General features: G+C 43.8%; 1 protein-coding gene across 1 annotated transcript in view; it reads left to right on the top strand.

Annotated features, from left to right (window-relative positions):
• ephb2b (eph receptor B2b) overlaps positions 1-19,830 on the top strand; it is a 162,791-nt gene that overhangs the window by 129,229 nt on the left and 13,732 nt on the right. The window contains 4 exon segments of the mRNA XM_056273628.1: positions 225-433; positions 435-561; positions 17,413-17,537; positions 18,984-19,146. Coding sequence (XP_056129603.1) covers positions 225-433; positions 435-561; positions 17,413-17,537; positions 18,984-19,146 — 624 coding nt within the window.

The following is a 19,830-nucleotide window of genomic DNA, read 5'->3' as shown; positions in this document are numbered from 1 at the left end:
ACCAGGACACATACCCACACCACGTCTGTAAGGACGCCCGTGTAGATCCCCGTGTTGGTAGGCAAAGGAATAGACTGCTACACTACCCGGGTGCCCCCCCGCCCCGCCGTCCGCCCCTTGTAATGGTTGCATGTTAAACAGCATACACACACATGTGGAAACTTCCACCTGCATATTCCTTAAAAATCTGAAATTATAACTGCTTGCATCCTTGTGTTTTCCAGCCGTCCCATCGGCTCCACAGAATGTGATTTCCAGCGTAAACGAGACCTCCCTGATGCTGGAGTGGATGCCTCCCCGGGACTCAGGGGGCCGTGAGGATGTGGTCTTCAACATCATTTGTAAAAGCTGCGGTGGGGGTCGCGGAGGCTGCACACGGTGCGGGGACAACGTGCAGTTTGTACCTCGTCAACTGGGCCTCACAGAATCCCGGGGTGTACATCAGCGACCTGCTCGCCCACACGCAATACACCTTCGAGGTGCAAGCTGTCAATGGTGTGTCAGATCAGAGCCCCTACTCCCCTCAGTATGCCTCAGTCAACATCACTACCAACCAGGCTGGTGAGTATAGGTCCATTGACCCGCTTCTACACTTCATATTAAGAGCCTGGATGCTGAATTCATATGGATCCTGGAACTGGGATCTGTCTTTCTCCTCTCTCTCTCTCTCTCTGTCTCTCTCTGTCTCTCTCTGTCTCTCTCTCTCTCTCTCTCTCTCTCTTTCTCTCTCTCTCTCTCTCTCTCTCTCTCTCTCTCTGTCTCTCTCTCTCTCTCTCTCTCTCTCTCTGTCATCCTCGTCTGTCTGTCTTTGTCTGCTCTGTTTATGACATGCAGTCTGCTACCATTGCTCTATTTCTTCTACAAGTACCGATGATGCTAAACATTTCCAGTGCACTTGCAAATCCAGTCCATGTTTCTCTCCTCTCTCATATGGAGATGTCTGCTGATGACAGGTTCTGATATTGGGACATACTCTCATCAATGATTGCTGAGGAAGGAAGTGAAATTCTGCTGGTCCAGAAATTGTGACTTGGTCACAATCTATATTATTTTCCTCTCTTGGTGCATTGAAGCTGTAAGCAGGGCAACTCTTTCCCTGCTGTCTTCGCTTCATAGGCTGTTTCAGTGATTACTGCTCTAGCCTATAAAGCTCTTATTCCCATCCACACACTTGGTTCTTGTATTACCTTTAAGCTCAAAAATCCCTGGAAATGCATCCAAAAATTTAGTGTATTACAGAAAGCACATTCTATGTCTGGCCTACCTTGTAAACTGAAACGCTAATTCAAAGATTAGCAAGAGGCTAGCATCTTTTCGGTATATGACTTCTGATTAAAAACAGGTTCCTTTTGGTGATTGGCGTAACTTTTTAATCTCTAGGATCTTCCAGAAATATGCCTCAAAATCTCCCCCAATCTCTGTTCCTAAACCATGGAGGCCATGCATGTCTGTTTTTCCACTGTGTGATTGCGGCTGTAGTTGACCGCACCTTTAATTATTTCACCAAGGCAGCAGCATTGATTTGCTCTTTAATTGTCTCTATGAAACGCATCATTTGGCGAGCCAAGCTGTGCTCCCCCAAGCACTGATGAGCGGGCGGATACGCCGGCCAGGCTTTATCTTTGTACTGGCTTTGTGTCCTATTGGCAGCCTGCGTAAGTGCCTGTCATCTCTCATCATCCACCCTCCAACCCCACACCACCCCCACCCCCAGGGCAGTCTTCTTACACTGCATCCAGTGGCTTCGCTTCCTCCAATGTGTTCCTGTGCTTTTACTGAATTGCTGAATTGGGCGTATTGAATAGTGTTCAATGGTACCTTTTGGTTCTTTTATGACTTCCTATTGAAACTCTCCCTTATGCAACTGTCCAGAGATAAGGAGTGGAATAGAATGGGTGTGCAAGATGGATGAAAAAAAGTCTCTTAAATGGAGCTGTTGTACCAAACCGCTGTGTTTGTATCAAGATCTGTTTGTGAAGGGAAAAAAAAAAGCGTCACATAGCCCCCGTTTACAACGCTGAAACACTCTTTAAGTCATACCAAAATGGGGGCCTTCATTCAAAGGCCGACCTCTTTTTATTGTCTGTTTTGATTTGAGTCACTGGTGTGGTGGGTTAATGAGGGCCTGTGAGTGCAGTAAAGCGTTGTAATGAGGCCCCTACTCCGCTCTTTCTCACTGGGCCACAATAAGTCTGCCACCCTTGGGCCTGCCTTCTCTGCCTCCCCTGCCGTTGGGTCCTGGCGGAAATTGGGGGGGGGGGGATCTGCGCCCTCTCCACTGAAGTGCCCGTCACTTTGGATTAGGCTGTGAGAGCTCCCGTCAGAGGGAGCTGTGAAAGGACTAAACTCTAGCTCGCCACATTCTGCCCCAACACCACCTCCCACAACTCCACACAGCACCCCACCCTGCACACCCCGGCCTCACTCCTGGGACAGAGCGGTGAAGTTCTGCGGCGCTAGGCTCCGGGGCTAAGGGGTCAAAGGGACCCGGAGCCCATAATTGCATCTGGTTTGTGAGGCTTGGAGGTTACATAAACATCATGTCACCCCTAATTACCCCAGACACTTCCACGCCTTCGTCCCTATGCTGAGAGTGAGAGTGAGAAATGGGAAGAACAAAATGAAAAAGAGAGCGTTTGTATATGAAATGAACAAATAAATAAGTGAACTGAGGGTGAGCGATGTGGAAGGGCCGCTTGTCTCTCTTTTCCCATACCAGTGATGCCCTATGTGTCTCATACTGTTGGGACTTGTTGGCGTGAGGGGGATGGGGCTGGGGGGGATGATCATGATGTGTGGAAGTGAGGAAAATGTGTCACTCACCACACCCAATCAAGTACTCACCACACTCTGTTACACACAGGGCTTATCCTCCCCCTCTTTAGGTGGCTGGCGACAGCTCCTCTGTGATAAAGGACGTGATTGCCTTGAAAAGTGCAGCGCTTGATTACATACTGCAATGCCACACAAAGGAGAAGCCAAGCGGGATGGAAGTGGAGCCTGTTTTATGAGGACATGACTAATTCCCCAGAAACTCTCATTATGCCCGATATGTTGCAGCCTTCAAACGTGCCTGCAAAACTTTTTTTCTTTTACAATAATGAGTCACAAGAAAGCTATCTACTAATCATCAGCTTCACTTTAAGTTGTAAAATGTGCTCATCTGTGCCTGGCGTTAAATGGGAATTGGGGGGGAAAGAGAGAGACAGAGAGGGAGAGAGAGATGTAGTTGTCGTTGTGGCAGAGGCTGAGGAAAGCCACCGTGAGGTGTTGGTGTTAGAGGAGTCTGAATGGCTACTAACTGGGGTGTGACAGGTGAGAGAGATGACAAGGGCATCTCAGGAACCAGCGATAACTCACAAACTGACACTGGAGTCCGAAGTCGTGTGGCATTAACATGAGGACGGTGATGCCACACACTCATAATTCATAACACTGTAGAAATCACATCATCCATCAAAACTTTGGGGACGTCCCATCTTTTGAAAATTTCCACACAATGTATCATTAGTTTTCAACTAATTAAGGAAAAATATCTGCAAAGACTTTGTTAATATTAATCAGCTATTAACTAGTACTGTAGGTATATTTATGCAACTCCTCAGCCTCATTTTCATCAGTGTCTTCTTTGGTAAGAAGAGTAGTTTTTACTTGGATAATGATTTGACAGTTTTTATTTTATTGCTAAAAGCACATATTGAAAATCTTTTTGCCCCAATGGTGGCTTGAAGACTTGGAAGGTAGAGAGTGTTTAGGGCTGACACCATGAAAAATAGCAAGGGTATGCCACAGTCTTACTTTTGTGAGTTTTTTCTCAAGTTTTTGTAGTTTTTTTGCAAAGAAAAATGGCAAAATCTAAATGGCTCTCTATTGAAACACCTGAGTATGTGGTTGTGTTAAGAGAAGAAGGTCATTTTTATTGATAAAGCGAGGTGTCCTCAGACTTTTGACAGGCAATATATATCCACGTTAAAAAGTCTGAAAAAGGCTGGGCATTTTTCTTAGAAATTATTAAGAGAATATGTAACATAATAAAGGAATCTGCTATTCTGCTGAAATTGTTGCACTTATTTCCAACACAAATCAACTCTGATGAAGTTTCTTAATATTAGGTAACATTATGTCGATACCCGTCTAGTAGACGACTTTATTTGAAAATATTTACAGGTTAGGCAGATTTTTATCCCTAAGTGAAGGCTAGATTTTAAAATATTATTGAAACTTAAATTAGAACAAACTTAAATTGAGAGTTAAATTCTTAATTAAATTAAATTAAACTTAAATTGGAACTTGGACGGCACAGTGGTTAGCACTGTCACCTCATAGCAAGAAGGTCCTGGGTTCGAACCCCATGGTTTTCCAACCTTGGGGGTCATCTCAGGTTGTCCTCTGTGTGGAGTTTGCGTGTTCTCCCCGTGTCTGTGCTGGGTTTTCTCCAGGTGCTCCGGTTTCCTCCCACCATCAGAATAGACATGCATGTTAGGGTTAATACTCCTCTCTGTGCCCTTGACCGAGGCATGGCAAGACCAACTGGAGTCGGTCCCTCGGTTCTACATGGTGGCTGCCCACTGCTCCTAGCTACACAGCTAGGATGGGTTAAATGCAGAGCATAATTTCCCTATGGGAATCATTAAAGTATATCAATACCAAAAATAAAAATAATTTTTTTTTTTTTTTATTTCTGATTTTTCCCTTTTTCTCCCAATTTAGTGGCTAATCGCTCCCTATTCTAATTCAAACACCCACCCTCATACTACATGCATTTGTCAGCTGCATCTCTCCGGCTGACAGTCTTGACAGAGATGCCTCCCCACTTTCGTGACAAGGTGACTCCAGGCCGAACCACTGCTTTTTCCGACACACCCAGAGACACATTCATGTGATGAACACAAGCCAACTCTGCCCCCCTCCCGAAAACAGCGTTGCCAATGATTCCTGCTTCATCGAGTCCGGCCATAGTCAGATCTGACAAGACTGGGGCGCAAACCCCAGTCCCCGGGCAACTGCATCGACACAAAGCCAATGCTTGGACCGCTACACCACCGCGGACCCAAAAAAATATTTTCTAAGGTGGAAATTATCCCCATGTACAACCCATCTACTCACCAGCATCAAAGTGTCTGTAAGACAGAATATGTACCTTTACCTGACCAACCCTGACCTTTGAACCCTTTGGTGAGATGTGTACATGTGCACAGGAAATAAATTCATAATTACAATTTATCTCTAATATGTGCTGCGAAATCCAAAGAACGTAACTCCAGTATGTTGGTACAACAACAGCAGGGACCCTACCAGAGTTCCTGCTGTCGTTGCATTGACCTCTGTGTCAGGCCTGCAGTATATGTGTGGCATGGCACAGGGGAAACTTTAACAAGTCCTCATTGATAACAGTGTTTTATTGAGGCTGTGTGTTCAAGGCTCACCCTTGACGAAAAAGAATGTGTGCACACAGGCAGATAGATATATGGGACTGGGAGGACAATAGATGAAGACACAAAGAAAGCCTTAATCCTTTCCTCCCTTCTCTTCCTCACACTGCAATGATTAATGAGGGTTAATCATTCATTCCATTTACCCATTTTCCTCTTTTTAAAGGGGGCATCCAGTCTCCTCTCCTCTGTGTGTGTGTGTGTTGCTTTTTTTTTCTTCCTTTTTCTCTGTGGTTGCAGGGAAGCTGCACCACGAGTGGGGTACGAGAAGAGGGAGGGAGGATTCAACGGGGGGCACATGTCGTTTCAGATTGGCCCATGGACCTTACCCACTACACCATCTCTGGGCACACTTTTACCCTTTCATATTAATCCATGCTGTCTCCTTCTATCTTTCCCTTCATTCCTACAATATGCCTCTCCGTCTCCCTCCCTTGGAAGTGGCCTACATTCATCATCATGTGACATCAAAATGACTGGTGAAAACCCGTTCCCGCCATGCTGTTTAATCAGAGGCTCTGACAGTCGAGTGATAGTGTGTGGTTTCGCCTTGATAGACAGCATATACTGCACTCCACCGCTATGTCTTCTTTGAAAAAAAAATGAAAAGAAACGCTGACTGACATCGTCTGACACACAGAAATACACACAGGAAGCATATGAAAGCGCGCGCGCACACACACACAAAGTACACACACAGTCATGCACAAATTACACACAGGCAGCCACACATGTCAATAACTGTTTTATTTCAGGTCAGCACATTCACACGGGCATTTCAACTGTCAAAAAGTGAGCATTAAAATGGCAACCACCTGATTAAAGATACCCCTGGTAGGAATTACGGTTATCACCGTGTCAGTAGAGTCTTTTATATAGTACACTCAGTAACTGCAGCCATCTCACAAACAGTAGATGTAGACTGTTAGTATAAATTGTGTAGACATACAAACAAATGATAATATAAAGGCATGATTGCTTGCCATTTACTAGTGTCATTTCTATTGGGCAACTGTCTGCCTCACCAATTGTCTGTCTGTCTGTCTGTCTGTCTGTCTTATCGACATGCAGCAAGGTTCCATCCTACTGTCCCTCTTGAATGTAAACCATTAGTATTCTGCTGGAAAACTCTATACTGTGCAGAAAATGAACCAGGCCTCCATACACCTCTATAGCAGCATCCAGTATTAGCTTCCAGGGGACATATTTGTTTAGGGGTTTCATTAACTCAAGGTGAAGACTGAATTGGTTTCTTATCGGGTGAACTGGCTGATTGTGGAAGTGAAATCACATTACATAGAGGGGACTGTTGTAGTCGGGAGCACTACTATTGTAAGGTCCAGGGAAGATTTATGACTTAATTACTGTCCAAATTGCCCATGCGGACTGTGACCAGGCCACTGGGGACATGGGAGCTCCACAGAGGCGTGGTGCGAAAAGCACTGGTGCAGAGCCAGGTGTGACTGCCAGAATGTGTCAATAAACCAGCCAGCCAAGCAGTCAGCTACAACATTGTTGATCTCAGTCCAGTCCAATAGAAAATAAAATGAAAAATAAGTTAAAAAAAAAAAGCCAGTATGTCAATAGAGTGGTGAGTAGTGTAAGTTATTTGAAATTTTTTTGACAAACATTCTACTTTAATTTCAACAAATAAGTCATCTATTCGCTAGTTTGTGCTTTAAAGAAAGAGATCGATAGCTGGAGAGAGTGAGGTAAATACAAAACAAGAGAGTGCAATCGGGCACACAGAGAGAGAGAGAGAGAGAGACATCAAGCCACTGACAGAGAGAGAGAGTGGGAGGCAGCGAGAGAGAGATAGAGATCCATCCATAGAGACAGAGAGATAATATAAAGAGACTTGCAGAGAGAGAGCGAGAGAGAGGGGGGGGGGGAGGGACAGCGGTGGGGCCCACCACCATTCAGTGTACAGTGTGACAATGACAGAAGGTGTGGAGAAGCACGCATATGGCGAGTGCCAGTGAGGGTCAGCTGGGCAGACAGACGGGAGGCCCCTGAGTGCACCTGGAGCACCAAACTGACAGAGTTGCAAAGCGCTGTTTGAAAGCACCTCAGACTGCTAGCCAGCCATCATCACATTGTGTGCACTACGTTCATCCTCATGTTGATTCTAGAAATCCTGCGTCACCTCCAAGCAACAAAGTTAGATTTTAGCTCCTTATCACCATCCATCTGCATATAAGCTACATTTTTTCTCATCATGGTTCCAGCAGACATGTCAAATCAAACCAAAGACAGGGGCGTCCGGGTAGCGTAGCGGTCTATTCCGGTACCTATCAACACAGGGATTGCCGGTTCAAATTGGCCGTGTCTGCTGGTGGAAACACAATTGGCCATGCCTGCAGCCAATGTGGGTATGTGTCCTGGTCGCTGCACTAGTGCCTCCTGGTCAGTTGGGGTGCCTGTTCGGGGGGGGACTGGGGGGAATAGCATGATCCTCCCATGTGCTACATCCCTCTTGTGAAACTCCTCACTGTCAGGTGAAAAGAAGCGGCTGGCGAATCCAGATGTATCGGAGAAGACACGTGGTAGTTTGCAGCCCTCCCCGGATCAGCAGAGGGGGTAGAGCAGTGACTGAGACAGCTCGGAAGAGTGGGGTAATTGGCCAAGTACAATTGGGGAGAAAAAAGGGGGAAAATCAAACCAAAGACTTGGGGACGTGCTACAGTCGAGATAGTTGAGCTTGATTTGCTAAATGGTAAAGTATGTATGTGGCGTACACACAGCAGTGGTGTAGTGGAGGGTATATGCATGTATATGGAGTATACATACCTCTTTTTCTGTCAATTTATAGTATAATCACCTATCAGCCAAAAAGCCATTGAAAATATGTAGGAGAGTATACCCACTTTCTCCTTAGTGATCTACCCATGTAGGTCGCTGTATGCCTACCTCCTTCCTCAATGACCACTACAGCACTGCTTCAGAGTCAACGGTAAAGTGCTCATATTACTTTTAATAATCTATTTATGCAATATGCATTTAATTACAATTTCCTAGAAGGGAATTAACACATGGATTGCCCCAAATTAATTAACTAATTGATGATCTCATTTATAAATAATTCACTAGCCATTGTTTTTTTTTTCTGAGTAAGATATATGTGGGGCCATTTCCTTCAAGATGTAATCTGTGACTTCAACTCTTAACTCTTCTTACTTCTGCTTAAGTATGCACATCGCATTCTTACAAATCTGGGTCAAAAGACCAAGATGTTTTGGTCCAGTGGACTGTAAAAGGAACGTAATGAGCAGAACTAATTATATTTCAAATGTGCTGGCTTTGATTTATGCAGAAATGTGTAGGTAAATCATCCTATTTTGACATCATTCACAGTCATTTGTGCACTGTTGATATGGCCCGGGGAGAGACTATTGTGATGTTGAGGAAAATATAGGTCACGACCTAATCAGCCTTGTGTTTTTGAATTTAGTAGCGTGCTCCGGAAGTCTTAATTTACCATGAATAAAACTGTGAATAGCTTAATGATCTTTAAACTGATTTGGTTGAAGAATATGAAAGATGTTTCCTACGTGTAGGATTGGAACAGGCGAGTGGAGATAGTGTTTAAAAGGGTGGAGGCAGTAAACACATTCTTGGATATGTTATGCAAATTGTTGTATGAAAGAGCTTATTTTCTATTTTTAGATTTCAAATTTGCTCTATCCTGCATTTTTTCCCTTTATTGTCACTGACAAAAAAAAAACATATATATAAAAGAGGACAGAGATTGGGGAGAGATCAGGACATAGTGCTCGCCCTTATCTTCGTCTCCTCCCTGCCTGCCACCACTGTCTTCTGCATTCCCACCTCTCCATCTACTGCTTTTTGAAGTAACAAAAAGATGTTCTGTGAAATATAAATATGCTATGGTTTTGGCCTGTTCACTTTTTTCCCCTTTTTTTCGTTCCATTGTTATGTTTTGATTACATTTGGAATTGCTTTTCGCCTCTATTTGGGTGCCATTTAACTGAAATGACTGCTTTTATGTTCACAGACAAGGGCTGAGAATCGGCTTTAACCAAATTACTGTCCTCCATGTTTTTCTTCTCCTCTTTTTCTCTCTCCCTGTCGATTTTTACCTCTTTGCCAGTCACGCAGTCCTATTTCGGTGATGAACGATAAAGTCCAGTGAATAATACATTTTATTGGTGACGTATAAATTAGGTACCCCTTTTGTTCTCGCCACTTAGTCCCCATGTTATCACTGTTCTGCGTTGGCAATCTGCGCTGCAACGCAATGTTTCTGGAGTGCTCCCTCAAAGGCCATTTTCACTTGTTTTAGTCTTAAGTGTTGTTGCCGATGTCACTCACATACATCTTGAAGATCATGTGATGTGTGTCCCCCATGATCCTCTTGGAGGCTTTATGTATAATGTGCTTGATGCGAGGTCAGAGACTGTTTTAAGCAGAGATGATCTTTTTTAATCCTTGCTATTGTGTGTCACTCATTGCCAAGACCTCCTGTCTGATACTGTGAGGTCGAAAAGCAATATGGTGGTTCTAAGCTAAAGGTTATTGCTGTACATAGAAATACAACAAGAACAGATGTGAAAAATGCAGTTTCAATCTGCCCTGTCTGTGCAAAGTGAATAAAGTAAGAATACGCTCCAGTGGAGCTGCCCAGTGGCCAACAGTAGTAAAGGTAGTAATGGGCTAGTGTAACAGTGTAACAAGCGTGGACGTGTAGACTCACTAGCCCTTGGCTAACGGGTCGGTGTAACAGTGTAACAGCCATGGATGTGTAGACTGGCTAGCCCTTGGCTAACGGGTCGGACCCTTTAGTTGACTGGTTAGCGCAGTCACTCGTGGTGCGGGGAACCCGGGTTCAATTCCCGACTGTCCCCGAATTCTTGCTACACTAGCATAGAAGTATATATGACTGATCTAGGTCTAACTGAGTATGATTTAAACTAGCAAACAGGAACGGCATACTTCCCTGGGTTGATAACAGTATGGGTTTGTTCAGCAAGTATAATTCAGGTATAAACTACAATTCCCAAAAAAATTCTACTTTGATGGGACCAGTTTTTAACTATTAATATTTTATGATTCCGATTTTGTAGTTGATTGGTCTTCACATCTATGGTACAGCACACAGTGGTTGTTTATCAACTGCACTGCTCACATTCCCGTGCAAGAGCAATTTTCTATGGAGCAAAGTCTATGGTGTACTTAATGTCAAGATGGTTGAATGTATTGTAATAAATCATGTTTACAGGAAGCCTCTATTTTTATAGTACATAATGCACTGTTCATTTTGCCTTTATGAATTTTAGAACTTAAAAGTGCAAGCTGCTGCCGCCATAAAACAAAATCTTTCCAGAAGCACAGAAGAAGGCTGCAGCCCACACTCGCCTTCCCCACTGGGTACAATATTGACATGCACTCTGCGGCTTCTGGAGTTTTTCTCCCTGCAGATGCTTATTCTGAAGCTGTTTAAATGCAGAAAAGCAGCCTGCTGATTAAACAGAGTCCAGTTCCCTCCAGATCAGCATGAGTCAGAACCCAGACGCCTCATCCCCGGGGTGGACTGCTAAAACTGTTGAGTCTGCTTAGCCCAAATCACTCATAAGGGCTGAAAAGGCCACAGCACATCTGTATTACTGCTCTCTCGATGTTGACGATTCACCTGGTATTAGAATTGGGATCGTTCAGCGTGTACAACAGCAGAAACGTTATAGTGCCTTCACAGCACAGTTTCAGAATGCTTATTTGACTTTGCAGGGGGGAAAGTACAGATCAGTTAAAGCATGTTTTAGGCCTGTGTCATTAATTAATTTGTCTCAAAGGGAACTACTTTGGCTGCTTTGCCAACAGTGTGAAAGATATTAATATTCAAATTTGAGTGAAAACATATTTCTGAAGCATTACTTATTAAAGTATATCTATAAAATATTTCACTTTTCAACCACACTAAATATCATGTTGATGTGTAATTATCCAAAAGTCCAGTCATTTCCATTCCCTGATTTGTTTCCATCATACCCACCAGTCTGATTAGTTATAATAGACTGCTAATAGGTTTTCTTGTTTCCTCTTCAGTTAAACGAGGTATCCCTACCTAACTCAGCCTTGAGAAGCCATCCTAGATAGAAAAAAGGCAACAATAAATAAATAATAAATTTAAGTTTTACATGTGTAAATATTCTCATTTTTAGAAATTCTCATCATTAAAGACAAAGCACCGTCTGGTTATTTTGGTTATGGAGACCAAAGTATGCAGTTGAGGTGATGTTAGAATGAGGTTTGAAGGTAAGGAGGACACAGTCCCAAAGTTTGGAGCTTATAATGGGAAAGCAGAGAGACAATTAGGAAAACGTATTACTACTCCCATTAAGTTGAGAGGTCCACGTTTGTCGAATACTGAAGGCACTATTTGGTTCTCAAAATGCTTTTGAAAAGCCACCTTTTTGTTAAGTGCTCTAGGGTTAGCCAAGTGGCTGCAAGAATTGCCCTTCTGTTCCTCCATAGCAACATATTCTCACGTCTCTATCTGGTTTGAATCGCTTCAGTGTAGAGAAGTGCTGGGTGTGCTTAGATTTAAACCCTAACCTCTGCAAGCATCTGAAAACTCTTCAAGCCCCTAGAAAGCCTATTTTAGAATTAGCTTATGATGTGTATACGAGTGTATTAGGGCCCCCAATCTTTTCCAGTGCAGATGGTTTAAAGCCTGATGAACCAAAATCTCGCTTGTGTAGCTTTACTGCATTTGGAAACTCTTTGGAGATGTAAAACCCGCAATCCATTGCAGATGGGGAAACAGGGCGTGCTGCCAGTGTGCTAAAAGTCCATGCAAATGTGGCCTTTTCCCTTTAAAAAGTCTCGGAGCACCGCTCATAAATGGACTGCAGTTGGAGAGAGCAGAGCGGCGGCTGCCGGTTTGGGAGGCTGCATGGTGAACAACCAGCTGGTTTGGGCCCTCTGGGAGAGATTGCGCTGCAGGAGAATTTGATTTTTTTACAATGAAAGGAAAAGGGATTTATGTGCCCTGACCTGTTCTGGTTACCTCTACCATCTTCTCTAAATCATACCATTGCTCTCTGCACCAGTATGTCTGATCAAATCGCAGACACATGGTCACGAGGCACAAATCAGCCTGAGAAGTAAGACAGACTCAGAGAAAAGTCCTAAGAGAAGTCCATATTCCCTGAAACAAGATTAATGTGCAGGCAAATGTATTGCATTTACAGTGTTCTCTGTGTTCTGTGCTGCTCAAGTTGAGGGATTGATGCAGGGAATAAGATAAAATTATGGACAAAATCATGGGGTGGCATTGTCTCTTCCCATCAATAAAATAAATCAATAGCAAACAATCACAACCACAGTTGAATGCTATAATTTTTTCAGCCCCATCTTGCTGAGGATGGCTCAATGTAAGGGTTTCTATAGGTGTCTGTGGTGCCCTGCTGTCCTGGAGGCCTGTCCAGGTAGGGTGCTGTGGGCATGGGGGCCCATGCCTGTGTCTCTCCCTGCTGCCAACCATCAGAGACAAGAGTGGTCTCACTCCACCGGCTTGTTTAATGAAGAGGCCCATCATGCTCCGAGGGGTGCTCTGTAAGAAAAGCAAATCAATAGTCTGTCCTGAAAGGAGCGAGGCATTCTCGAGGCGGGACGGGGGCTGGTAGAGGAGAAGGAGAGAGGCGAAGGCGAAGCCCAGCCAACTAGTACAGCGGAACAGAGACGAACAATAATATAAGCACCGAGATATTTATATGCACATCGAGGAAGGAGAATTTGAATTGGATGGATCAGAGCCTTGTTAAATTGCTTCTCCCTGTGTTAACAGAGGCACAGTCCATTAAATTGACTGGGATTTAAATGAGTGGAAATAGCTTTGTACAGGCCATCTTTGATTGATTTGGGGAAGTTGCTAGGTGTTCAAACCCTGTGGTAAACCATCTATTAGAGATACTGCCCAAAACAAAGCCTCCTATGTTCAGCTGTTGATCTTGGGCCAGAATGATATGCTAGAATAGACTCCAAAGCCCTGGTGTCTTCCATATCAGATCCCTGGCCCTGTAATAACGTGGGGTCTGAAACGTAATTCTATGACAGCAGCTGGGGCCTCACATCATCTTACATTATATACAACCTTGGAACTTGGAATATGGACCCCCCCCCAGGGTATCACTTTATAATTTGATTGTCTCTCTCATCATCTCTGATGCCTGAGTATATGGGAGATCAAGAAATGCAAACATTATCTGTTTCCAATGAGCTTGTTGTGAATCTCCCTTCTGGAATTGATCGGTACAGTGTGTACGAGTGAGTGCTTTGCCTTGGAAAAGTTAAACACCTTGGATTCAATATAAATGATCTTCGTTGTGAACTGCAAGTTATCATTTTGGAGACTGTAATGTTCCATAACTGTACATTTTTCATCAGCGGTGATTTTCGTTAGCCTCCCGGCTCTCTTATGAACTCTTTTACTTCTCTGTAAAAAGAAACAAATAACTCATTGTGCAATTGATGATATTAGTACTGCTTTATTAGTTGGAAGGACTTGAATTAAAAAATCCATGGGGGAAGTTTTTGAACACAACAATCAGTAAAAACACTTATTGCCTATAGTCTACACAGGGTGCACCTGACTTAACATGACATTAAAAAGGCCTGGCTTGCATCATGACATTTATTTCTGATGACGAAGGAGCCAATTTCCTTCTATCTTTGTTTTTAAACTATAATTGACCTTAATTGGTTGCAGTCCACCTGAGTTGAAAATGATTATTCTAACAACAAAAAAGACTTGAAATGACTGGAGGAAAAAAATGTTATTTAGTGACGTAACTTGCAAAGGGATGTTGACACAATAAAAACCAACTGTTTATCCAGCTCCATAAATTATGGCTTAAATGACAAAGAAACACAACCCCACCAAGGAATACTTGTATATTTGGAATGCATAAATTAGATATAAGAAAATAGCTTGCATATGCGGACCGGTGTTGTAAGACGTACTGGAAAACAATGAAAATGTTGACTTGGCACACCACTACATACATTCCACAGTAAATTGGTGGAACGTCAGTGTAGCTGCAATTTGTGTACGAAATTGGCTCAAAATACCCAACACAGGCAGATTTCCATCTTGTCTATAAGATCAAACACTTTGATATTGAAACATTTTGATTTCATTCTTTATTTACCTTTCGGTAACGGCGATGTTTTCCTTCACTTTCATCTGGGCTGGTTTCATGTTGCATCCCCTCTCATGGGTTCTTTGAGCTCAGACATGGTGACTGCCATCCTGCAGTCTGGGAGATGTCCTTCACTAGAGGGAAGCTGCAGTGTTTTCCTTCAACGGCTTTTTTATGTTGGCATGTATCCATCCTCTCTACATGAATACATGGGCTGCTTTTTTTTTTTTCTCAGGCCCTGTATCAGGTTGCTGGGCATAGCAGTGCCATGCATATAATGGAAATGCTATGCAGGAAAGGGCCATGTGGCAGTCTTGAATATGTGTATGTCCGTAACGGGATACTCGTGAGCTCCCCCTTAGAGTAACCGTCGGTGTTATTAGGCTGTCGTCTTGTGACTGCAAACAAACTGCAAGTGCTTTGAGTTGGAGGAGATGCCTGAGAGCGGAATCCTGACCGGACACAGTGTACAGTATCTCTGTCTGGCTCCGTAAGAAGAGGATGATGTATGTTCACTCTGATATCACAGAATCTCAGCCCATCACAGCGCTCAGATGAAACGGAGAGCATGCATTCGTTATCCGCTGGCACATTTATACTAGAGAGGACAGGGGCAATTGAGGGTGTAGTCTCCTGACCATCACCGTGTTAATGGGCTCTTATGACTTGTTGCTTCAAATGGATGCTTCGGCTTTGGTCAGAGGGCATGCAAGGTAAGGCTGACAAGCTGGTAAGAATGAGTACGTTACAAAGCAGGCTCTCTATCCCTGGCTCACTGTTAGGCACTGTGGGCTCCTTTTAATCTGAATTTTCTCATCTCTTCTACACAAGGCAATTATTTACATGAATAGGAACAAAAGAATGTAAACAGCCGAGCTATAGTGGACACGGTAAAACCACACGCGCACACACAGACACACACAGACACACACACACACACACACACACACATACACACACACAGCCTCAGATACTTTCATAATAGCAGGCGTGGCAGTTGTAGTTTTCCAGCCAGTGGATTTTCCATGGAGAACACGTGCCGGTGGAAGAGCCTCCGTCTTTATTGCTGCGGCTCTGGGGAGCCACTGTGCTGCTGGCTGAGGGCCGCATATTTGCAGCATGGGACTAGGGGACAAGCTTAGGGTTTGAGGCCCGTAAATCTTGTCCCCCCCACCACCACCACATCCACGCCCAGACCTCTTCAGACCCGCCAAGGCCCCTCCAGACAGGGCTTTATATCGTCAGGCTGCATGAGTTTCACTCTGACCCAAGTCATCCTGAACTAATTTTAATGGTTGTTGGAGTACATGATGTGAACACCTTTGACCTTTTACCAGTGCTACAAAAAAAAAAATCATGTTTTCAGTTTTCTGAATTTCCTAAATTGCATTACATGAGATTTATACATTAGCTCACTCATGTCACACTGCATAACATTTATATTTTAACATAATTCAATCCACTCTTGGGTCTTTAAATCTTCTGTTTTTGCTGTAAATGGTGACCATTTCACCTATTCCCGGTGCAAGATGTCTCATTGAAAGTACTTTCTGGGTTTATGTGACAGACAAGGTGTAACACAAGAGCTTTTTTTTTTCTTTCTTCTTTTTCTCCCCAATTGTACCCGTCCAATTACCCCACTCTTCCAAGCCGTCCCAGTTGTTGCTCAACCGCCTCTGCCGATCTGGGGAGAGCTGCAGACTGCCACATGCTTCCTCCGATACATGTGGAGTTGCCAGCCGTTTTTTTTCACCTGACAATGAGGAGTTTCACCAGGGGGATGTAGCACGTGGGAGGATCACGCTATTCCCCCCCCCCAAACAGACACCTCGACTGACCAGAGGAGTCGCTAGTGCAGCAACCAGGACACATACCCACATCCAGCTTCCCACCCTCAGACATGACCAATTGTGTCTGTTGGGATGCCCGACCAAGCTGGAGGTAACACTGGGATTCGAACCAGCGATCCCTGTGTTGGTAGGAGAAGGAATAGACCGCTACACCACCCGGACGCCCAACACAAGAATAATGTTGAGCAGTTTAAGACAGACTTGGTTGCAGCAAACCCATAGTGGTCTTTAGCCGCTGTATAAACTGCTTAAGAGGGATTTAACATATTTCTATTCAGTGATGACAAGCTGTCTAATCAAAAAAGTAAACACTTTAGTCATCTGGATTGTCCACTGTGACCATGTTTCTTTTGCTAACATTTACTAGTTCATTTCTAGGCTACTGTTACATTATCATCCACAAGGAAACATACACCAACACAAAATTACAAGTGCATACAAATTAGAATGTAAAAGACAAAAAACAAAAAAAAGACATCAGGAGAAAAAAGCCAATTGTGCATGGGATATTTGTGGCAATGGCAATTTTCGCTTTCATATATTTGTTTGTTTATGAGGCTGAAAAAATGAGATTGTGGCACATAATTTGTCCCTGTGTTCCATGGAGAGAGATTCACCCAGGCCACGGGAATGGTTTTTATCCAGACTGTGGTCTCATGTCAGCAGCGTGGAATAGATTACTTGCAGGGAAATCACAGTTGGTGCTGGAAAGTCCCAGTGAGACTGCTTATGTGGTTTAGCTGTTGTTTTGACTTGCCTATGTACAATGTATGCCTGGTTGTGAGACCATTACAAAGAGGTTGCACTGTATTAAGCATGTTTTATGGCATTTCATATTATAGCGTCGTACAACCCCATGTTTCACTGCAAGATTAGAGGTACTGGAAATGCACCATGCAAAGCTGTCGTGCTACTAGTTGTTGATTTACCTTCTTTCCTTACCAGATTCTGACTTTTCCCAAATTGCAGCCCCATCCACGGTGTCCATCATGCACCAGGTCAGTCGTACCGTGGACAGCATCACCCTCTCCTGGTCCCAGCCAGACCAGCCGAATGGCGTTATCCTGGACTATGAGCTGCAGTACTATGAAAAGGTACCATTTATACAGCTACTCCCGTCTCCCTCCAATTCCCCGGCCCTCGCCATCATCTGATCTGCATAAAGATAAGTCACACTGACTTCTCCTGTCCAATCTAATAAGGTATTTACGGAAAGGGGAGAAAAAAAAGAATCCTTTGTTTATTACCACATTTATATGCAGAAAGTGTCGTCATGGCAGTTTGCACACCGGTACATCCTGGGAGACATGTAGACAGAACCTCTGAACATTGCTCAGAACTTCTGGTTGCTCTCTTTCAATTATAATCACGGTCAGTCACTGGGAAAAGAAACCGCTCTCAGCCTTGCAGTAGGGTCACTGGGGACCGATGTGCGGAGATTTGCGGTTGAAACAAAGGAGCACTCTCTGCTGTAAAAATAGTATTCAAGGGGCAGGCTCCTCCGAATCAGCATATTTTCTCACAAGAATTCGTTCAGTCGCGAGCACATGTTGCTGTGTGCATGGTGCACATAAACACATGCAAGGCATACAACTTTGCGCAAGCACACACAGAGACAGAGGAACGCACGCACACACACACACACGCATGTACGCAGCATTTGTTGAGCTTTCCTCTGCATGCTGCGCAGTTCCACTTTTGAGTATAATTCCTCTCTCAGACAGTGCTGTAGAGAGCTGTCAAAACAATTGTCCTGGCCCCTGCTGTGGCTCAGAAGTCTGCGCTGCGCATCGGGTTGAAGGGAGCAGCCGACGGAGTCTTTGTCTCCTCTCTCAGACCTGTCAGCTGTCTGGAGAACAACAGCACAGCAGCGAAAATGTTGCTCTGATATCCAGAAACCACGGTTTGAAAGATGATATTAATAACAGTAATAACAATGATAAGAACAACACAGGGTGACCTGAAACTGCCATCCAGTCGGTCCTCTTAGTTCAAGCTGTCGCATGTCTCCCTTTATTGTCTTTTTCTTTTTTCTTTTTTTTTTTTTTTTTGCCATTTTCCGTGAGCGCAATGTTGAAATTTGTTCCACTGTGGTGGTCAGTTTTCATCTTAATTTAAAAGTACTTATTTTCATAAAGGTCGGCACCATGACAAACTTTTTAACACTGTCTCTGCTTCAAAGACTTCGTTTATTATAGTCGATAAATCGTAAAGCTTGTTTAGCAGAGAACTTTTTTGGTATATATAAAACACATGCCTGTACTTCAGTTATTCCATTACAAGTAAGCAAGCGTGGGAATCTGACATCACTTCAATAGTTTTTTGGGTTTTTTTTTCATTCCTTTCATTTTGATGCCTTAAATTCAGTAGCAATACCAGTATTCAAAGAGGTGGCATTTTCTGCCACTTGACCTTACATTTTAGAAAAAACACAATGTACATGATATGTATCTTATGGTACGTCATCATTTTTAGGCTTCGCCATTGGAGTGTAATTGCTGCTGTTCTCAAATATATCCCATTGTGTTCTCTTCTTCAAGGACCAATCAGAGTACAATTCCACCACCATCCGGAGCCAGACCAACACAGTGGTCATCCGTGGCCTCAAGCCAGGCAGCATCTATGTGTTCCAGGTCCGAGCCCGCACAGTGGCCGGGTTTGGACGCTACAGCGGCAAACTGTACTTCCAAACCATGACAGAGGGTGAGAACTCAAACGGTGGTCATCAAAGCACACAGAGCTGTTATCTCCTCTCGCACGTGGCTCATCGACACATCGTGGACCATTTGCATAGGCTTAGACAGCTGCAGCAATGGGAAGGAATGGTGTTGTTATTGAAACAAATGAAGTACTCTGGAGCCGTTTGGACAATTAATGGGTACAGCAGAGTACAAGTGCACTGGAATTGTATTCTAATGTGTCACCATAGTTTATTTTTCGGTTTGTCAGAGAGCATCTCTCACACATTCTGTTTGGAATAAATGTTTATTTCTATTTCTGCAGCCCAGAATGTTCACTCTTAAATAGTATAACAGAAATAAATCTCTCCACAGACACGTATTTGTCCCTTGTATTTGCAGTTTGCTCACTAGGCTCTGAGTGATTGATCAGGTCAAAGCTGGCTTACCTTTTCAGTATTGCGTAGCTGTGAGCAGAGGGCGCTTTCAGCGAGGACCACTTTACTTCTTGCATACTGCACTGTCCAAGTACATTATAAGCCTGAACTCCCCCCATAAACAGCTTCAGTGCAGCTAAACGCACATATCGCAGATAAAACCCGTGAATTGATTTGCTCTCTCATACTTAGGGTAATGTTGAGCTAGCCTGTCCGAGAGCTCAACTTATAGATGGAAAATTAGCTTTTGAGAGCTTATATCTAGAAAAGCG

Source organism: Lampris incognitus, chromosome 2 (assembly GCF_029633865.1).
Source record: "Lampris incognitus isolate fLamInc1 chromosome 2, fLamInc1.hap2, whole genome shotgun sequence".
NCBI lineage: Eukaryota > Metazoa > Chordata > Actinopteri > Lampriformes > Lampridae > Lampris > Lampris incognitus.
This window is presented reverse-complemented; position numbering and strand designations above follow the sequence as displayed.